General features: G+C 38.5%; 2 protein-coding genes across 3 annotated transcripts; both read right to left on the bottom strand.

Annotated features, from left to right (window-relative positions):
* Positions 1-540: 540 nt before the first annotated feature.
* On the bottom strand, positions 541-11244 carry LOC122823979 (highly reducing polyketide synthase PKS6-like). Its single transcript, XM_044104100.1, has 6 exons — positions 11108-11244; positions 10879-11032; positions 9441-9601; positions 9154-9357; positions 7284-7465; positions 541-6569 (listed from the first exon to the last, which is right to left on the bottom strand). Exons 1-6 carry the CDS (start codon positions 11163-11165, stop codon positions 1113-1115), a joined length of 6216 nt encoding a protein of 2071 aa, XP_043960035.1. The 5' UTR covers positions 11166-11244; the 3' UTR covers positions 541-1112.
* Positions 11245-12002: 758 nt separating this feature from the next.
* LOC122823976 (ATP-dependent zinc metalloprotease YME1L1-like) lies at positions 12003-20627 on the bottom strand. Of its 2 annotated transcripts, none has more exons than XM_044104098.1 (18): positions 20280-20627; positions 19623-19742; positions 19219-19387; positions 19035-19136; positions 18847-18956; positions 18382-18532; positions 18214-18297; positions 16415-16588; positions 16186-16338; positions 15976-16108; positions 15557-15619; positions 14893-15005; positions 14620-14775; positions 14223-14374; positions 14007-14133; positions 13850-13923; positions 12723-12809; positions 12003-12638 (listed from the first exon to the last, which is right to left on the bottom strand). In XM_044104098.1, exons 1-18 carry the CDS (start codon positions 20313-20315, stop codon positions 12480-12482), a joined length of 2163 nt encoding a protein of 720 aa, XP_043960033.1. In that variant the 5' UTR covers positions 20316-20627; the 3' UTR covers positions 12003-12479. The 2 variants fall into 2 exon arrangements, with proteins under 2 accessions (XP_043960033.1, XP_043960032.1); XM_044104097.1 differs by having other exon boundaries at positions 18190-18297; positions 20280-20626.
* Positions 20628-20633: the final 6 nt, after the last annotated feature.

The following is a 20633-nucleotide window of genomic DNA, read 5'->3' as shown; positions in this document are numbered from 1 at the left end:
TAAAAGTTGATCTGCCACTCTTTTACAAAGTCCATTTACGAACAGAGATAAACAAATAACAATATTAATCAGATTGTTTTGTATTAATATAAACCGTCTAAAAAGTATTATAAGTATAATAAAAAATGTAAACATGGCGAGAAAGAAAAAAAAGTTCAAGTTGAATCTCCACTTCCTTTTTATGTAAGTGCTAGCACAGATGCTAGCAGACGTTTAAAAGCTATTGCTCCTTATGTCATCAGATACTATTACTGACTTTGTTTAAATGTGGCTCTTATATCAATGACTGACTAACAACACCATCTTCACGTAGAAGATGCAAAGTATTTTTACCAATCTGCACTAAACCAGGGCTGATGCTAGTTTTTCACAAGTTTCCATAGACAAAAGGACCAGTTTAATTTTATGTAGAAGAAAAAAGCACTTTTTATTCTTGCTGATGGAAGCCTCATTTGTACAATGCTCAACTCATCTGGCAATAAAAAGAACTCACCATCTGTAGAAGGATTAAAATAAACGTCAAAATCCCTAAAAATACAAAACTAGCATTAGCACAGTTGTTCAAGCTAGCATTTTCAAAGAGAGAGAACAGTTTAAAGCATCAATAACCCATTCCCATGAAGCTTGTAGGATTGTTCAGAATTAAATAAGACTGAGGATATTGTTTAATTTAGTAGATCTTCCAACAATTTGAGAGCTAACCAGATACTGTTTCCCTTAGTAAAGCAAGTTTATGCTTAGCTAGAAAGGTCCAGAGGGTAGGAACAGCAATAGCTGGTGTTAGCTCCAGTTCTTCAGGTTTCCTTTGTTTCATTAGGGGGGGTTGTAGGTAATTCTTATAAATACAGTTTAACTACACAAGTTGTTATTAATGCCAGTAACCCTCCAAACATCACCTAGTGCAATCATTATAACCAGTAGATATTTTATTTGTTGTTAGTCTCCAATTATTTGTTACTTGTCTGTTCTTAGAAATGTCTGCCATCATTGCAGGACACATGAACAAGGGTTGTGGTGAAACTGTTTGTTTTTTAGCAAGGTTCTACAGTGATAGTCGCAAAATAATTGAGTGTCTTCTCTGTCTTTCATTAAAGCACAAGTTTTGTACTTAACTACATGCTGTTCTGCACAAAACTGACGAGAGTGGTAAGTGTGGTGTTAGGATCCAGAATTGTAACCAAAGGCACATTTATTTCTGTCTCCTGGTAGATTTTGTTCTGCAGAGTCATGGCCAGCATTGAGTCAATGCCCAGTGCTGACAAACAGGAGTCATCACCAATTTTTCCCGCATCTGTATTGAGCATTTCACTGACTATTATCTTCACTGTCTCATAAGCTGTAAAGGAACCCTGAACTTTGGGAGTTTTGTGTATTTCATCTTTAATTGCTGTTTCCACTAAAGTCGCCATTCGCTCCCTGAGAGATGGATTTTGGGAAAGGACATGCAAGCTGAGGTTCTTGAAGTTGAATTTGCAAATTACTTGCTGCGGTCTGTTCATAAACAGACACCTTTGAAGTGTCTTGTGAACTTCATGTACACCCATTGTCATCATCCCCTTTGTCTCCAAAAACTTTTGAAAGTGCCCTTTGTTGAGCAGTAGACCAAGATTCAAGGGACCCCAGTTGATGGACTGTCCGGCAAGCCCAAGGTTTCTCCGGTAATGACAGAATGTGTCAAGAAAAGCATTGGCTGCTGCGTAATTACACTGTGATGCATTTCCAATGAATGATGAGATCGAGGAGTAGCATACAAAGTAGTCTAATTTGTCGTGAAGAGTTGCGAAATGGAGATTCAGAGTGCCACTGACTTTGGGTTTTAGCACCTTTCTGAACAGCGACTCATCAAGGGATTCAATGAGGGAATCATGCAGCACCGCAGCACTATGAAACACTCCTTTGATTGGACAAGATGGAAACATTCCCCCAATTTTGGTGATGGTATCCACCACCTGCTTTGACTCTGAAACGTCACACTGGATGTTAAGGATAGAAACCCCATTTCTTTTCTGAAGGAGATCCAACTGAAAGCGGATTTCATCAGATGGGACACTTCTTGACAGGATTGCAATGTAACCTCCACCATTGTGTGCAATGAACTTAACCGTCTCCAGCCCCAAGCCAGACAGGCCTCCAGTTACAATATAAACACATCTCTGTTCAAAGAGTGGTGTGGCTTTTGTAGGCAAAGACCTCTGAGGACATTTAAGCCAATCCAATCCTTTATCAAGAACAACCTGCTGCACCGTTGCTGTTGTGAAAGAGGACTCAATTTTAGGCTCTTTCACATAAAGGATCTCCTCACTATGTGGCAGACAATCTGTATCAAGCCTTAGAGACAGAAGCCAGTTAGAAATATTTCTTCTTTGTGCCTCTAGATTCACTTTCTGGAGAACATAAGCCACATCAAGGAGGTGCACATGAATGTTTTTATCATTCAATGTAGTGTTGCTAGTGGCAACTGAAAGTGGCATGTGACTGCTGAAGATAAAGATAACATGCTTTACAGTGTCACTATTGCCAAACAATCCCTCAAATGATTGATTAAATGGCGGTAGAAAAAGCAAAGCATCAAAATTGGTCGATTCCTTGGTAACACTAGCTTGACAGGAAACGTTCCAACCTGACCTGTTTGCTGTGAGGGCAAGAACTTGTATGAGAACAGCAGCTGAGTCTGGGGAGATGATTGCCAACTTTTTGCACCTTCCCCTAACTTCACACAGTAGCCTTTGCAAGATGTCCCATGCCAGGATGAAGAAGGACACACATGGCGTCTCTCGAAAAAAGGGAAATGCTTTTGTGCCGTAGCACACTGCTTCAGGAATCAAGATCTTTGAAGCTGCAGGAACTGGATAACACGAAGCAATTTGGTCTCCCAGTTTTAGAGTTTTGACATCTTTGCCAACACCTGAGACAATACCACTAAAATCTAAAGCCAGAAGGTCATGATTCTCTGTCACATGCTTGTTCCAGTAAAATGTCCTGCCAAAATTAAAATGGGAAGTGCTAACCGGGAAGTAGTCAGACGAATGTATGCAGACATTGGTCAACTGAATTTCAACTAAGCTTTCTGGAACTGGACTCTTAGAGTTATTTTTAGAGACTTGACACAAATTGGCTATTCCATAAGGATTGGTGGTCTGTAGGACAAAGTCTCTTGACTGGTCAGCTGTTTTTGCCTCTTCACATAAATCACTGTCTTTAACTGGAGTTTGTGCTATCCTTGTTGTTGATGCCTTACCTTTGCTGATCCTTATATCTTGTTGTTGGTTGGTTTTAATTACACAAGCCAATGTTTGGATGTCTTCACTTGTCACAGAAGCCAGATCAATATGCTGGAAATGAATGTCTGCAATCTCAGCTGAGCAGGATCTCATCAAACCAGAAAGCACAAAACCAGGACTCACGTGGTCCACCGTCAGTTCTGTTGATCTGTAAGTTATGACTTTGATGGCACACAAACATGTGGTCTCTTTGACAGCCAAAACAATGTGACGAAATATCTCACAACAAGTCACAAAGCTCTCCAGAATCACTTCGGTGGACCAATGAGTCAGGTTTTCCACACCCCAAATAAAGAGAACTTTCTTCAGATCGTCATTGCTGTTCAACGAATGAATCACTAGGCTTTTTACTTCATCCAAACTTAACTTCCTTCTGATCCCTACAATGACCGAATCAGTGCATATGTAAGGTCTTAAACCTTTAGCAATGCCCATGTGATCTTCAAAGATGATTGCTTTTATTTTAGAGTCATCCACATCTCTCTCTTCTGCTAATGCAACTGTTTCACTATGAAAAAATAATGACTTGGTAACATCTGAACTTTGCAGCAAAAAAGAAATCCTTACACCCTTAAATTCCACCAATACCTTCCCATCGTTGGTAGAAAAGCAACCACACACCTCAAGGAAATCTTGAGTTTCTTGAGTTGTCCGAAGATACATGACCATTGTCTCCTGCAGGGGTTCTGAAATAGCAATGCTAGCGATCTGTGATGGGAGTCCCTGGTTGGATCCTTGTTGTCCCATTGCTACCACTGCAGCCATTTGAATGAAATAATCCAGTAGCACAGGGTGAATGAAATGTTTATGGAGACTTTTCAGAATGTCCTCTGGAACCTGAAAAGCGTTCACGGCTTCCTTGAATTTGTTGCCAAGACGCACATTGTTTAGATGCCTAAAAAGTGGGCCATATTCAAATCCAGCCTGAGAGAGAAGTGAATACATTTCTTGCTGTGTCAGAATCGTTTTGCACCTTTGGTAGATCATATCAAGACAAATGGTTGTTTCCTCTAGCAGTGGTTGCTGATCTTTATATCTGCATGTGCCTGAGGCATGAACTGCAACAGGTGACTGTATTTTAAACAAGGCTTCCCCTTCTGATTGCTCCAGTATCATCTTCAGCTTCTTAGAGTTTGAGTTGAGAGTAAGCACACTCTCAAATTTTATACTGAGAGAGACCAGAGAGGCAGGCTTCTTTGGCTTCAGGTTGGTCATCACAAAGGCATAAGCTAAGTCAACATAAAATGCCCCTGGCACAATGGCAATGCCATTGTTTTTATGATCCCAGAGATAGGGTACTGTCTTCAAAGACAGTTCAAACGTGCATTCTTTCTTGTCCCTTTTTATTTGGTACTCAAGTCCATCGCAAAAAACGTCAGATGGTTCATTATCTCCCCTTAAGGCTTCAAAATTCACTTCATTCTTTGTGTTGTCAAACTGGTAGACTGGCGGAGTACTGGGTAATGTCCCACAACCCCTGAAGAGCTCCTTCCAGTCTACATTAATGCCAAGTTCAAACAGTCTGGCCAGAGTCGAGGAAATTGTGTCACAGTCTTTATTTGGATGAACTGATGGGAGAACTTTGGCTTCATTGCCAAGAGTTTCACAGATGTACCTTTGGAGAGCCATTCGAGGTCCAACCTCTACAAAGACCACATTTCCTTTTGCCGGTTTCTCTTTGAGAACAGCACAAAGAGCTTTCTTGAATAAAACAGGCTCCCGAATGTTTTTTGCCCAGTATGCACCGGAACTGAAATCCCCATCTGAAAGTCTCTCTCCAGTAACTGTGGAAAACAGGTGGCACACTATGCTTTTAGTATTCAAAAAGCCTATGCTGCTCTCAATGTCAACTAGAATTGGATCCATCATGTGGCTATGGTAAGCAGCAGGGACATCTAAGATACGGAGGAAGATATTTGCATCTGCAAATTTAACCCTCAGCATCTCATGGAGAGCATCCACTGAACCTGCATCACCTGACAAAGTGCAGGACTGAGGGCTGTTGAAAGCAGCAACACAGATCTTGCCACCAAAGACTGTGAGAACTTCAAAAATCTTTTCTACAGCCACATTGCTGATGACAAGCATCTTTCCTCCTGTGACTCTACTCTGAAGAGTACTGCGGTGGTGCAACACTTTCACTGCATCGCAAAGAGACAAAAGACCTGAGCAGTGAGCCGCAGCGACCTCCCCAACAGAGTGGCCAAGCATGGCTGAGGGCTTAACGCCCCACTGCTTCAGCAGGGTGGCAATCCCAACTTGTACTGCAAAAAGAAGAGGCTGGATAACATTTGGCTGGCTAATATCGACGTCATCACATTCACTCTCAAGAAGTTTACTGATGTTGATGGGAGTGTATGTCTGAAAGGCAGTTTCAACTTTTTGGATTGCCTCTTTGAAAGCAAGAACCTGCCTCATGAGCTGCCTGCACATACCCCTGTAGCAAACCCCATTTCCACAAAACACAAAGATAACCTGGATGTCAGACTGAACCGACTGAAACTCTGTCTTTTGTGCTAATTTGAGCTGTTGTTGTAGATCTGAAAGGGAAAATGTCAAAAAGGCTTTCCGATATTTGTGTTTGAAATGACTCCTCCCACAAGCAGAGGTGTATGAAAGTGCCTGAAAGTCAAGTGTGTGACTGCTGCACAGTCTTTGGTGGGTGTCTGCAATGGTCATTATGAGTGATTTCTCAGAAGCAGCTGACAACACAAAGAGTTTTTGCCAAGCTTTTTTGGGAACTACTTGATGAATGTGTTCTCTTAAAATTACATGCGCGTTTGTTCCCCCAAACCCAAAACTGTTGACCCCAGCTACCCTTCCTAGTGGCTGATTTGTCTCCCATCTTTCTAATTTGTCCGGTATTTTTAAATTCAGGGTTTGTGTATCCACACTTGAGTTATCTATGGAGTAGAAAACTGAGGGAACAATAGTTTGGTGCTTCATCATTAGGAGTACCTTGATCAGTCCAGCGACTCCGGCTGCAGATTCAGTGTGTCCGATGTTCCCCTTCACCGAGCCAACCCAGAGTGTCTCTGAGTCTGGAGGTCTGGCTTTGGCAATGACGTTTGAGATGCTAGCTGCTTCTGTTGGATCTCCAACTGGAGTCCCAGTCCCATGAGCTTCGATGTACTGGACATTTCTGATATCAGCGTTGGAGTAGATTGTCCTGAGCAGCTCCTCTTGCTGCGTCACTGAAGGTTTGGTGAGGGGAGTCACCGAATGTCCGTCTTGGTTGACGGCAGTCTTGCAAATCACACCCCATATTTTATTGCAGTCCTTCAAGGCCTTTAAGTAGAAAAGAAACAGAAAATAATATTGATAAATATAAGTAATCTATCTAATGAATTTAAATATTTAATTTTAGTTCTATGATTCCTTCAAGAAAAGAATCAATTAGATGATCTTCAAGTTTACAAAATAACAAACAACATAAATCTTTCTAGATCAGGGGTGTCCAAACATTTTGCAACATGGGCCAAAATCCCTCAAATTACTCGGGGAGCCATATTATTTTTCATTTTGTAGGGATTTTTTCTCTAAAATCCCAACACATTTAATTTGTCAATAAATGAAACATGCAATATTCCAATGAGAAAGGCAAAGTGTTTTCTCACTTTTTGGGTAATCTTTTCCCCCAGATTATTTGGTCTAGAAAATCTTTTAGTCTATTTCTAACAACAAAAAGAAAAACGTTCCTCAAGAATCCTTCCATTAACCAAATCTAATAGAATAAAAATGCTCCATTCTTTTTTTTTTAGTACAAAGTTGCTTGATCGCTATTTACTAGGAAATTACAATTAAAGGAAAACATTTACCACTAAAGAAGAGTTAAATTGTCACTAGAACTCTCATTCTAAAAAATCTGAAAGGTTTCCTCTGCAGAGCCAAATTTATAGCATTCTTGAACTGCAGTGGAGGTCCACACAGGATTGTTCCAAAGCCCACAAATGGCCCCCGCGCCACACTTTGGACATCCCTGCTCTAGATGAAACCTCAGACCTTTTTTAGAGGCTTCAGGAGCAAAACGCCACAGCCTTCCCCTCTTCCGTAACCGTCTGCGCTGGTGGAGAAAGGCTTGCTGGTTCCTTCAGGTGAAATCATCCTGGCTTTGCTGAGAGCAACAAACACTCTTGGCTCAATGATGCAGTTAACTCCTCCACACAGCGCCATCTCACAGTCATCTAGAGCAAATTTGGATACATTAGGATCCAGTTTTTAATAAAATATAAAGTACTTTGTGTCTTTTTTGTCCCAGACCTTCTTTAAAGAGGTCTTGATCACTGGCCATATGAACATATTGAATATCGTTAAACTTTTTTAAATTGACACTTTGGCTTCTTTTCTACTATTTTTATTCAATTTGTAATAATTTTTGCTAGTGAAGCCAATTACCCCTTGGCTATGAATAATTTCTATAGAAAGGCTGCAGAAAATATTAACACTTAATCTAAAATGGAAACTTTTAGGCACTTCTTTTTTCTTTTTTTTTCCTTTTTTTTTTTTTTTTTTTTACAAATATAGCCATATTTAGCTGACAAAAGGCATGTCTAGATTTGCCACTCATCACACAAGAACAGTGGTGTAAATTTCATAGGTTAATTAAGTTTACATTTGACTAAATATTTTGAGATTTGACACTAAATATAAGCAATAAATGTCTATAAAGCACAGTGAGGTGTATTAGTGTTGTCATGCCTAATATGACAGCACCAAAAGGAAATAAATTTCCACCAAAAACTAAACATTTTCTAGAAAAAAAGAAGATATTTCTGAGTCCTGAAAGTTAAAAAAAAATTCCCAAAAAAAATTCTGAATTATTCAACTTTTCAAACTCAGGAAATTTCCAAAAGTCAAAAATATTTTACTTTTGAAAGTCAAAAATTTCCAAGAAAAATTTTTCTTTTCAAATTCAGAAATTTCCATGTTTTTCTAGTAAATTTCTGAGATTAATCTAAAAGATTTTTGAGTTTTTGGCAGATATGAACTCTTTTTTTTTCTATCTACAATGGCCCTAATATTTTATCGATAGTTTGGTTTATTAAATATAATATAATAAGGAACTGTGAAGAATATGATGGATTTGTTTTGCTCAACAGTACATGGAAAAACTGCTGATTATCAGTGGAATTCATTATGCCAGGAACCACAGTGCCACCTAGCGGTGACTGGAGAAAATGGCTGTTCCTAAAGATTTCATTCCCAGTTTGTCTTTCATGGAGAGGTGCCCAAAAATTATACTCAAGTGAGTAAAGTAGCTCTATTTCAACATAATTTTACTCAAGTAAAAGTAATTCTCCAAGAAATTACTCCAGTAAGAGTAAAAAAGTATTTGGTAAAAAGTGTACTGAAGTACTGAATAACTGATCAAACTGTCAATCAATTAATGTGTAAAAATTACATAATCAGACAGACCAAAATATAAAATTAGGTGGAAATTTTGATATTTAAGGATGAAAATTACAATAATTCATATAAGTAACAAAAAAATAACAAAGAAAAATGTTTCCAAATCAGTTTCTTTCAATAAAAAAAATTTATTAAACTTTAATAAAATCCGAAAATGTGTGTCTTTGTCTAGTGAATATTTGGTTAAAACATTTTTGTTTTTCATTCAAGTAAAAGTAAACATTTCTCCTAAAATAATATTTTTTTAAAATAGTTACTCAAGTAAATGTAACTGGTTACTACCAAACTGTTTATATGCATATTGTTTTATATTAATTTATATTTAATTGCCCTCTTCTTGTCCTTTTAAAACCATACATAAAAAGGCTGCCCTGAGAAAATCATATTAAAAAAACATAACATGTAAGGGAAATTTGTTTTTGGATGTTTCTGCAGACTAATGAGGTAAATTAGAAATGCCTACCTTGCTTTATGGCCTGACAGGCGAGATGCAGAGCCACCAGAGAAGAAGAACAGGCGCTGTCAATAACGACAGAAGGACCAGTGAGGTTAAAGGTGAAGGAAATCCTGTTGGCTGCGACGCTCACGGCCGTCCCGGTGCAGTTGTAATGTGTTATTGTCTCTGGCTTGTTATTCCTGATCATCTCATAGTCTCTGTTCATTAAACCTGCAGCATTAAAGCAGAAGAGGTTAGAAAAATGCTTCCTCACGAGTCGGTGGGTTTAAAATGTAAAATATGAGACGAGTTACCGATGTAAACACCGGTTCTGGTTCCGCTGAGGCTCTCAATAGGTATTCCTGCGTCCTCTAAGGCTCTGTAGCTGCACTGCAGCAGCAGCTTCTGCTGAGGATCCATGAAGTCTGCTTCTACTTCAGGAATCCCAAAAAACGAGGGATCAAACTCATTAAACCTATAAAGAAATCAAAACAGATCCGTCACGACTCAGAGTCACAGAGTTAGGTAGTAACATTTACTGGACTAATGTTTTGGGAAAAAATTACTTTTTAGGACATTTTACTTTATACTTAGGGCTGGACAAGATGGCCAAAAGTGTCTCATCAGTTGATATTTGATAGTAATCCATTAGATTTTTGTTTAAATATGTGAAATATTATCTTTGAAGGGTTGAAAATTTCCAAGAAAAAAACTCAGAAATTTTTAATCTCAGAAATTTTCTAGAAAAAAACATGGAAATCTCTAAGTTTGAACAACCAAAAAAAAATCTAAAAACAAAAAACAAAACAAAAAAAAACCTCAGTCTTGAGAAATTTTCTAGAAAAAAACATGGAAATCTCTAAGTTTGAACAACCAAAAAAAATCTAAAAACAAAAAACAAAACAAAAAAAACCTCAGTCTTGAGAAATTTTCTAGAAAAATCTGGAAATGTCTGAGTTTGAAAAGTTTAAAATTTGCAAGCAAAAAACAATCAAAAAGTGGTGGAGTGACCTATCTTATTGTTCTTTGAAAATTTCAGATTAATTAAAAGATTTTTAAGTTTTTCTTGCTAATTTTTGACTTTTCAAATGCAGAAATTTCAATGTTTTTTTAGAATATTTCTAATATTAATCTCAACATTTCTGAGTTTTTTTCTTGCAATCTTTTGACTTTTGAAACTCTGAAATTTCCACTTTTTTTCTATACATCTTCTGAAATGGATCTCAAATCTAAACGTCTGATTCAGTTTTTCTTGCAAATGTTCCACTTTTAAAACTCTTAAAGTTTCTAGAGAACTTCAGAGATTGATCTCAAAATTTCTGCATTGTTTTTGTGCAATTTTTTAACATTTCAAACTGTAGAGAAATTTCTCTTTTTTTCTAGAGAATTTTTTTAGATTAACCTAAACATTTCTGAATTTTCTCTCACAAACTTCGAACTTTTCAAATTCAGAAATTTCCACATTTTTTCTAGAAAAATTCTAAGGTTTATCTAAAAATTTCTGAGTTCTATTTTTTCCGGAAATTTACGCCTTATTTTCTAAAATCCACAACAACCGGAATAAATGGTCAGACATTTATTTATTGCCAGCAGTGTAAAAAGAGCAAGACACAAAATGTAAGATACACTTTTCAGGTGATAATAAATCTGAAAATGATGTGATCAACTGAATTTGAGCTCCATTTTGGTCTGTTACCCCTAAATAAACAGAAGTATTTTTCTCCATATATCAGACCCGATTACTCTCTTCACCCTTTTATAAATGCGGCTTTTGCAGTTTGGCTCTTTCCGGGTTTGGTGACGTCAGCGTCGTGCCAGAAGTTGCTGTCGAACCTTTCAGCTGGAATGTCCGACACGCAATTCCTTCCCTCCCGCAGAACTTTCCAGAAATCATCCAGTCCCTCACCTAACGTTGAGTGGAAAACAATAAATTACCTTTAACAACTAATGTGACCGACAGCAGCCAGTGAAAACGTCTCACCTCCAGGGAAATTACATCCCATCCCGATAACAGCGATGTCCTCATCGGCGTCCGCCATCTTTATTTAGGAAGTTTATTGAACGTCCTTAAACTTCTTCATAGTAAAACTAAAGTGTCCAGTGAAGACTGGAGGCTTCTGCAGCTTTTCTTTAACCCTCTGCCTGCTTATAAATACCGAGACAGTCAATTAAAAGAGACAGCCGGGGTTTGTTCGGGTTGGTGTGTTTTTCTCGGAACAAAATCTCTTAATTGCAGGTTAAAATGATCCATTGATAACCAATAATTATCCCTGACAAAGGAGCACACTGTGGATTTCAGCTAATCCGTTTTAGGTGTCTTTTGTATGAATGTATTTTAAAAGTTTATGATCAACTGGTGGATTTTATTTTTGTCTGCATTTGTTTTTATTTGTATTTACATTCTTTGTACTTTTCCTGCTTTGTTCTGTTGTCATTTTTGTTTAAGTACATTTCCATAGTGAAATGTAAGCTAAAATTGAAAAATTTATGTTTTTTAAAGAAATTGCTTTTATTTTTAGTATTTTACAAGTTTTATTTATATAAAATGTTAATTTCAAGGACTAGATTTTTTGTTACACATTTTTAAGTTATTGAGAAGCATAGCAAAACATATTGCTCAAGATTTTATTTTCAGAAGCACTTATATAATTTGTATTTTTCTGTGAACCTACCTGCCTTAATTTCCTCACTGGGGGACAATAAAGTGCATTTCTATTCTATTCTATTCTATTCTACAGAATGTTGATTTTTCTCCAATATGTTTGGTGTTTGAGCTTTACTCACTGCTCAAAACAAGAAATAGTCACTCTTTCTTTGTTTCATGTAACTGTTACAGTAAAATTTTGACTCCTGAATCACAAAGATCACTCCCAACATTTGTTTCCTGAGAGAAATCTTTATTGGAGGTCCAAGAAGGCCGTCGTCTAAAGTAACAGAGAAGCACCCAATCTGTTCTTTCAGACTCTTTACAGAATATTTACATAAGCTGACCAACACTTAGTTTTTCCTCAGACGTGGATAAGAGGATCCATCATAATTTTCCCTGACAGAAAAGAAAATGAAAACAACAATAATAATAATAATAATAATACAGACCTTTGGGCACTTAAATAACTTAAAAACAACATAATATGTAGGAGAAAACATAAGATACAGAAATCCTCCAGCTGTGAGTTTGACAATGAGGAACAGCAAAAACTTTTAACTAAATGTGCAGATTCATCATACTGTGATGATTTAAAAAAAGTCTGCTGGAGCTCAAACATTTCATCCAGCTTTCAAGTTGTCAAAAGGAGGAATAGAAACGACTAAAAGGCTTTCAAAAGGCCAGTCCCGCTCGCACAGCGTTTTATTTACAGTCTTTGAATATCTCGGTGGTCCAGAAATTTTCCTTCCAGCACCATCTTGATCTCTCTGGCGTCCAGCGTTTCGTACGTCAGCAGAGCGTCCGCCAGCTTCTTGTGCTCCTTGCTGTAGGTCTTCAGTAAGTTCTTCGCTCGGTCGTAGGATTCCTGCAGAGAAACAGACGAAGGAACGATAGAAACTGACGCAGAACAGGGTGAGAAGGTCAACTTCTGGGACGTAGAGCGCCTCACCTTTAGTAGAGCTCTGACTTCATGCTCGATGGCGGCCTGCGTCTCGGGGCTCTGCTTGGTGATGTCCTTGTAGGTCATGACCCCGAGCTGCACAGAAACACAAATTACATCCTTAAAATCACATTTTGTCACTTTAAATCCAAATAAGCTGCTGCTGTTGGCCACGCCCCCTTTCTCAATGTTTACACATAAAAATGGCTGCAAATAGATGCACAATTTATCAACCGTATATCTTTGAAAAGCAGAAATGGAGCCTCCTCCAACAATACAACACTTGTCTTTTCCAGCAGCCATTGCACACTGCAAAAAAACAAAATATTACCAAGTATACTTGGTCTGGTTTCTAAAGCAAATTTCTTAGCAAACTTGAAATAAGGCAAAACTAACTTAAAAGTATCTTTTTAGGAAGATATAGAGGCTTGTTCTAAGTAAATAAATCCTTCTTATTGATGAAAATATAGTAGTTCCATCGGCAGATTGTTTAACTTATAACAAGACATTTTTACCATTTTGTAAGTTTATTTCTCTGCTAATGGAACATAAATAATAAGGACTTATTTACTTATAACAAGCCTCCATATCTTGCTAAAAAGATACTGTTAAGTTGGTTTGTCTTATTTCAAGTGTATTAAGGTATTTGCACTAGAAACTAGACCAAACTTACTTGGTAAAATGTGTTTTTGAAGTGTACAGAGGTAAAACAGAAAACATTCCCCTACTTACAAGAAATGTTATTGTGTATTAGAGTATTCCCAGGCACAGTGCCATTTTATATAGACCAGTGACAGTAAAACCTTTCGCTGGAAGATAAATTGTCCCAGAATTTATTGTGATAAACAATAATGTTGTTTTGAGAACATTTTAAAGTAAGATGAACAAAATTGTCCTTCAAAGAAATGGGCTAACTGAGACCAAAGCACCAGACTGAAAACTTTTATCATCCAGTTTTTAGTTGCAAGATAAAAAGAAAAAATGATAAGTCCTTGACTTTGCAACTTAAAGTCTTAAAATTGGGTCTCTTTCTCTTTAAAAAGCTCCTGCTCTGTCTGACATTATAACAATGCTCCTCATTATGCCGTTTTTACCAGCGTTTCAATGACAAATAGTTCCTGACGAGCTCGATTTACCTTGTCGCTCATGCCGAACCGGGTCACCATCAGTTTGGCGATTTGTGTTGCTCCATCAAAGTCGCTGGAGGCTCCTAAAAACAGACAGATTATTAAATAAACGTTTTAAATTAACCTCCCATCACGTGTAGGCAGAATTTTACCAAGCAGCTGGTACCTGTGGTGATGTTTTCGTCTCCAAAGATGAGCTCCTCTGCGACGCGGCCGCCCATGCTGACGTCCATTTGGGCCAGCAGCTGGCCCCGAGTCTCGCTCCAGCGGTCGTTCTCGGGGAGCATGGACACCTGGAGGACGAACAAAAACACGATTCAGGTTAGCTTCTACGCAGCCACAACAAACCATCCTGGAGTTTAAGACTTAAAAATGAACTAACATGGCCAAGAGTCGGTCCTCTGGGCATGATGGTGGCCTTGTTGATGGGCATCGCGTCTTTGGTGTAATAGGCGACGATGGCGTGTCCGGACTCATGGTAAGCTGTGATGGTCTTGTTCTTTTTGTCTATTTCAACGCTACGCCTCTCAGGACCTGAAAGGAAAGAGACGAGGAGAATCAGGTTATCTGCAGGTTTCATAAAGTCAGATTTAAGACTTTTTAATGCCATTGTGAATAAAATTTAAGACTTTACTTGAGTAAAAATATGCTGAAGTAGTGCTACTCTTGCTTGAGTTAAATTTCTTTTCACGCTTTTATTAATTATTGTATTTATTTTCCATACCTGCACATGTTTCTGTGATAAAGAGCTGATCTGAGCTCCGTGTGCGCTCGCTCACCCATGAGGATCTTGTCCTTGGCGAACTCCAGGTCCTTCATGGTGACCATCTCCTTCCCGTCCACGGCGGCCTTCAGGGCGGACTGGTTCACCAGGTTCTCCAGTTCTGCCCCAGAGAAGCCCACCGTGCCTCGGGCGATGATCTCAGCATCGACGGCTAACCAAAAACAAAAATGACTTTTCAAGTCATCCGACTCTCTGACTGCGGGATCCTGTGTGGCTCACTGGCTTGGAGCGCTGATGACTATCAGCAGATATCTCTGAAATGACCTACCGGGGTCCGCTTTGATCTTGGAGAGGTACCAGTTGAGGATCTCTTTGCGACCTTTGACATCAGGGCGGGGAACGGTCACCTGCATGTCGAACCTGCCGGGTCTTACCAGAGCACTGAAAGCAGAAACAAATATCCTCCTTTTACTTCAGTTACCTAAAACAAACTAAAAACTGTTGAAACAAACTAAAGTTTTACACAAATATCCAATAAAAACACAGAAAACCTTTAGAAATTAAAGGTTTTTTTTATTTTTAATCTTTAAAAATATGTTTTATTTCAATATAATTTTTCTTAAAGTTATTAAAAGCCATTTAGGAGAGTCTATAGATGCAAATGTTCTTAGGAAGATTTGAAGTTCAGTCATCCTCTTTCAATTTTTCAAATGACATAAAAGCTTCCAATCTTATTTTCTAAGCTATCTCTGCTTCAAACCACCATAAAATATTTCTAAATAAAAAGAAAAATGCTAAACTAACTTAACTTTGTTCTGCTGGTGGTTTGACTCTCCACCATGAATTTTAAATATCCTGCAGCCTTGTTTATTTTCCTTATTGGATATTCTGAGTCATGAGTTTTTGGTGCATTTATTTTACGTGTTGAAACCATTCCACTTTAAAAAGAAAAGCTAATTCTAGACAACAATTAACTCAAAGTGGGAACATACCTATCCAGAGCTTCAGCGAAGTTTGTAGCACCGATGACGATGACGCCTTCATTGGGTTTGAACCTGGGAAACATTGCAATAGTGTCGGTTTCCATGGAAACGAGGGATATGAAATGCTTATCGTGATAAGTTTCTCAGGTGTACCATCCAGTCCCAATATAAAGTCAATAAAGCAACACAATGTTGATCGGGAATCATGTCAAAGCAAGCATGTGCTTTATTAATGACACTGTAACACTCAGAACCCTAAATGTAGTTTTCACACGTACACCTGCAAACAAAATATGAAGTTTTGCCTCTTTAGTGACATTTAACAAAAATTTTGTGTGGATTAAAAGCCAAAATGCATAAAAATTCATTTGTTTTCCCAAATATCCGGCTGTGTGTGGACTAGGCCAGACACTGGCGATGAAACTCACCCGTCCATTTCAGCCAGCAGCTGGTTGATGGTTTGTCTGGAGTAGGGATGCATCGGAGACTCGATCCTCTTCCCTCCCACGCTGTCCAACTCGTCGATGAAGATGACGCACGGAGCGTTTGCTTTCGCCTCTTCTGCAAGCCACAAAAGGAAAACTTGTTTTTAGTCGGCTTCCTCTCCGCTGTGGTTTTCACTGGTTCTGGAAACGTACTAAAGAGGTTCCTGATGCGACTGGCGCCGACGCCCACAAACATCTCATCAAACTCCGACCCGGAGGCGTAGTAGAAAGGAACGTCTGCTTCCCCGGCTACGGCTCGCGCTAGCAGGGTCTTCCCTGTGCCGGGCGGCCCGACAAGGAGAATCCCTGCACAGAGAGTCAACAGTCAGGCTATTTTCATTCACACCGGTTGATATAATCAAAATAAAAACGCTACTGGTACCTTTAGGCAGCTTTCCACCCAGCACTGTGAACTTCTGTGGTTTTTTGAGGAACTCAACGACGTCTTGCAGCTCGTTCTTCGCCTCCTCCACGCCTTTGACATGCTCGAACGTCACGTTCTTCATCTGGACTGGGTCGACCGCTGAGTCGAGGCCCGAAGTGGTGCGAAACCTCACTGTGGAAAAACCCAGGAAACAGGAAAACTTCTCAGAAACAACACAAACAAACTGGTTTTACGAAACAAAAATGTAGCTTTCTGCTTACTGTGGAACAAAGGTAAATATGGCGATCCAAACTTATCCTGTCAGTTATTCATTTAGCTCCCGTTCTTTTATGAAACTATGAGCAGCTGCTCTAGAAATGCACATATTGAGAAAAAGAAGCATGCACCAAAATGACCAAACTCTACTTGCACACTGTAGCTTGTTTCTCACTTCTATTGTTATCTACTTATCAGGATTTTATGGGATAAACCAACACAAAGTAACGCAAAATCATAACAAAAAAAAACTGAAATATGAATGAATCTGCAGAAAAGAATTCTATAAAGAATCATAATTTGTATTCCTTAAAATTCAGGATCAATCCAAGCCTAATTTTATGTATATTTTGAATAATTCTATAATTTCTTTTTCTTCAGAAAAAACCAGGCAGCTAAACTAATACTACTAATTTAAGTTAAAGAATTTTATAAACAAAAAAAACACATTTTGATTAAATTTAATATAGTACAGAACCTTATAAAATAGTTTTAAATAAATGTTTTATTTCTTTCAGCCACATAATTTAAACAGTAAATGTAAACCATGTGAAGAGAAAAAAAATAGTTCCTGAATAAAAAAAATTGTTTCTGAATCGAATCGGTAGGCACTCAAATATTTGCATCTCTAATGAATAAAACTAATTTTATTCTTTTCCTCTAATATATTACGTCAGTGAAAATACTGCGATTTAGTTCCACACATTTTTTGGAGGGCTTATAAGACAAGAATTGGGCAGCGAAAAAGCAGGAAAAAATTGGGATTGGGTTGCAATTTGTGAGATTGCAGCCTTAGTGTCGGATGTTTTCAAATCAAAACGTGTCTTTTGTGGAGGGGAAATGCTTTAAAAACAGTAAATCTGTCTTGATAAAGGGTCGGAGATTCAACTATCTCTGTTGCAGCTCCTCAAAAGAAAATATACCCAAAGCTTACCGAAGAACTGGAAATGTCAAAGACACAAGTATCAACTTAAAGAAGTCTAAAAATATGTTTTTGTGATGCTGTGTGATATACAAGAACTTCTGATTGTTGTTAATGGTACGTCTGCTCTCTTATTTGCTCTCCTCTCTGAGTACAAAGTGATGCAACATGAGCAGGAAGCTTCTCTGGTCTCTCTGCCTTCTTAGTCACCGAGAAGTATTAGAAAATATATTATATAATATTATTATTATATTATATATAAAATATTCTTAAATTACTGCTTATTAGAGATAATTTTTGAATTTAGGATACATAAAAATATTTCATGACAGAAAAAAAATAATTTTATTTTCATTTTCTTTGGAGAGCTATAGCTCCCCCTACACCTTTCCTAGAACCACCCCTGCTACTTTGTGTTGGTCTACCTAAAACCCTAAAAAACATTGAAATTAGTGGTTGAAATTATATGATAAAGCAAAGTAGCTGAAAATAAACACCACCCAGTGTTATTTTAATGAATTTATAAATAAACCGTGTGCATGTAGAGCTGGGATTTTATTTGAATACATAAGAAAGAATAAAAACCGAAACAAACCGGCGTCAGAAAAGGAGCCTTTACCGGAGAGAAAAGGGGTTCTAGAGAGGCCGTAAATGCCGATGAGGAGGAGGACCAGCAGGACCAGCCTGGTTCTCCTCAACGAGTCTGTAGAAAGAAAACAACAACAGCTCTTACTGCTTTCTCTCAGTTCAATAGCAAGCTTTAAGTTTGACCAAATACTCCACATACCTTGAGTTCTCTGAGTTAGAGCTTGGGACCTCATGAACCCCTCGGCGAAGCCAGTCTTGAAAACCTCCTGCTGGTTTTCAGGAAGGTTTTTGAGTTTCACCACTTGGTCCAGAGAGTGAGCCTCCGGTCCTTTCTCCCTCTGGAGCAAACCCTAAAAAGGGAGCCAAAGGCAGCAGATTTAATCAATCTGGCACTTCTCTAATCATAAACTACAACAAATTAATAGAAAAACAGGAAATAATTAGCTCAAAAAGTTAAATGAAGGTAAAAATTAAGGCAAATTTCTAATGTTGGTTTTAATAAAAAAAATTATTTGTTTAATTTATTGTTGTGGAGGTAAAGGAGAAAGAATTCACAATGATATTATTTTAATGTTTTTTAATTGACAAAAAATGCTAATTTTGGCCCCTGAGAACTTTCAACATGGTGGAAAAAGCTTGGACCCCACTGCTGTAACAAACTCACCTTCATGAAAGCTGGTGTGTAGGCATCGGGTTCTACCGGACCGTCATAACCCGACTCCACTCGTCTGGTCTTTGCTCTGAGAGTTTTGAACCCCCGGCTCTGAAGCCACACTACGAGGAGAAAACAGAAACGCTAAAATTTGAATCCATTCATGGGCCTCTGAGAGTGGTTAAATGTAAATGTCTCACCAGGCAGGAGCTGGAGTTCAGAGCAAACGTCCCGAAGAGGGCTGTGGTACTGACGGTGGAATAACGGCGAGCCCTGACCTAATAGTCTTTTTTGTGAAAACCCTTTGTGTAAAAACGAAATGTGTGAGGGTTTTTTTCTTGTAAAATAAAACAAAAGAACAGCAGACCAGGTTGATCTTCTCACCATATTTGTTCTGAAAGAAGCTGTCTGCAGAAACATGACTAGTCTTCCATATTGACGAAACGGTGGTAGGTTCTTCAGGACTCAGTGGGGGCAGTAACCTGCTGACCAGCTCATTCAGCTGACTCCCCTGGACCTCGGAGAGGCCCAGATCCCTCAGGCTGACACTCGGCTGGCAGCAAACAACAACAGTGGTGAGACAAAGAAACACAAAAACAACAAGCCGTGCAACTTCCATGAGTTTTATGGGCCTGGTTTCTATGGATTAGGATTGAAATGGACAATTCAAATATGCTTTAATACGCTTCAAAATTAATTAAAAATCATAATTTTGGCAAATTATCCTACATTATCCTTACTCATATTGTACTTTTTGATACATTATGAATGTCTCCTACGTGTCTCACCTCTTTCAGGTTTGTCTTGTGCTCCTGTCTGAAGTCTTTGTGCAAAGAGTGGACGGAAGCTGTAGCTGAGCTCTTCAGCGAGTGGAGAGCATTGAGGACCTGGCTGAGAGGAACCACCATCTGTGAGAGCATGAAGACAGGAGGGTGAATAACACGCTTTCCCCACATGATGATCCACGGAGACCCGCTTAACCTTGATGTTATTTACAGCCACAAATCGATCATAATAGTTAATATGTAATAAACTGGAAGTAGGTCCAGCTAACACGACAGTAGGTCAGGATTATGTCAGTTTCAGTCACATGCTTCTTAAGTACCAAGACTGCCTGTACCGACACGTTCACATTAATTGGGGTAATAACTATAATATAGATAAGAATGAACAGCTGTTAACAGTCGAAAAGATGCAAGCATCGGCCCATGTGGACGAAATGTAGCGTTTACAAGCTAAACCCTTAGCATTAGCATTAGCCGAGTAGAGTTGTCATTGGCTTGAACAAAAGTCACAACTAAAACAAGCGTAAACAAAGGCATTTACTGCTTACGAATGACTTTAATGTTTTTAAAACAAGAGCTGAAGTGATAAACTGAAACTTTTTGTCGGATACATGCAGACAAGTTAATCAAATAATCAACCTGCTTCTGAGGCTTACATACCTGCTGTGGCTGAAATGACGTCGACAGAGAAAACATTTTTCTCCCGTAACTATTTGCTAGAATCTGTCTTCGGTGAGTTACAATGTGAGAACAAAATCTCAATAAAATGTTAACAATCAAGTCCTGCTCGCAGCGGTGTCCTTTTAGCTTACCCCGTTACACAACTCTCGATAGTTACACAACTTTACTTTTAGCTAACATCGGGAAATGGATTCTCCCCCCGGCATCTGAGGTCAAATAGACTACAAAATGACGCAATCTTCTTCTTCTTCTTGTAATTCTTCTTCTTATGTTTTATGGCGGTTGGCAAACAAAATGACGCAGTCGGTTAGTTAAAACTACCATGAACGAGTG

The sequence above is a fragment of the Gambusia affinis genome, linkage group LG21 (assembly GCF_019740435.1).
Source record: "Gambusia affinis linkage group LG21, SWU_Gaff_1.0, whole genome shotgun sequence".
Lineage (NCBI taxonomy): Eukaryota > Metazoa > Chordata > Actinopteri > Cyprinodontiformes > Poeciliidae > Gambusia > Gambusia affinis.
The sequence above is the reverse complement of the archived record's forward strand: the minus strand, read 5'-3'. Positions and strand labels throughout refer to the sequence as shown.

What these genes read in the sequence shown, in the direction of transcription:
- LOC122823976 (XM_044104097.1), bottom strand. Translation starts at nt 20,315, where the DNA reads ATGTTTTCTCTGTCGACGTCATTTCAGCCACAGCAG. An exon ending in CTTCTTTCAGAACAAATATG is followed by an intron (nt 19,137 to 19,218) that starts GTGAGAAGATCA and finishes TTTTACACAAAG; the next exon opens with GGTTTTCACAAAAAAGACTA. An exon ending in ACACACCAGCTTTCATGAAG is followed by an intron (nt 18,533 to 18,846) that starts GTGAGTTTGTTA and finishes CTCCCTTTTTAG; the next exon opens with GGTTTGCTCCAGAGGGAGAA.
- LOC122823979 (XM_044104100.1), bottom strand. Translation starts at nt 11,165, where the DNA reads ATGGCGGACGCCGATGAGGACATCGCTGTTATCGGGATGGGATGTAAT. An exon ending in CAGAACCGGTGTTTACATCG is followed by an intron (nt 9,358 to 9,440) that starts GTAACTCGTCTC and finishes TTAATGCTGCAG; the next exon opens with GTTTAATGAACAGAGACTAT. An exon ending in TCCTGAAGCCTCTAAAAAAG is followed by an intron (nt 6,570 to 7,283) that starts GTCTGAGGTTTC and finishes TTCTACTTAAAG; the next exon opens with GCCTTGAAGGACTGCAATAA.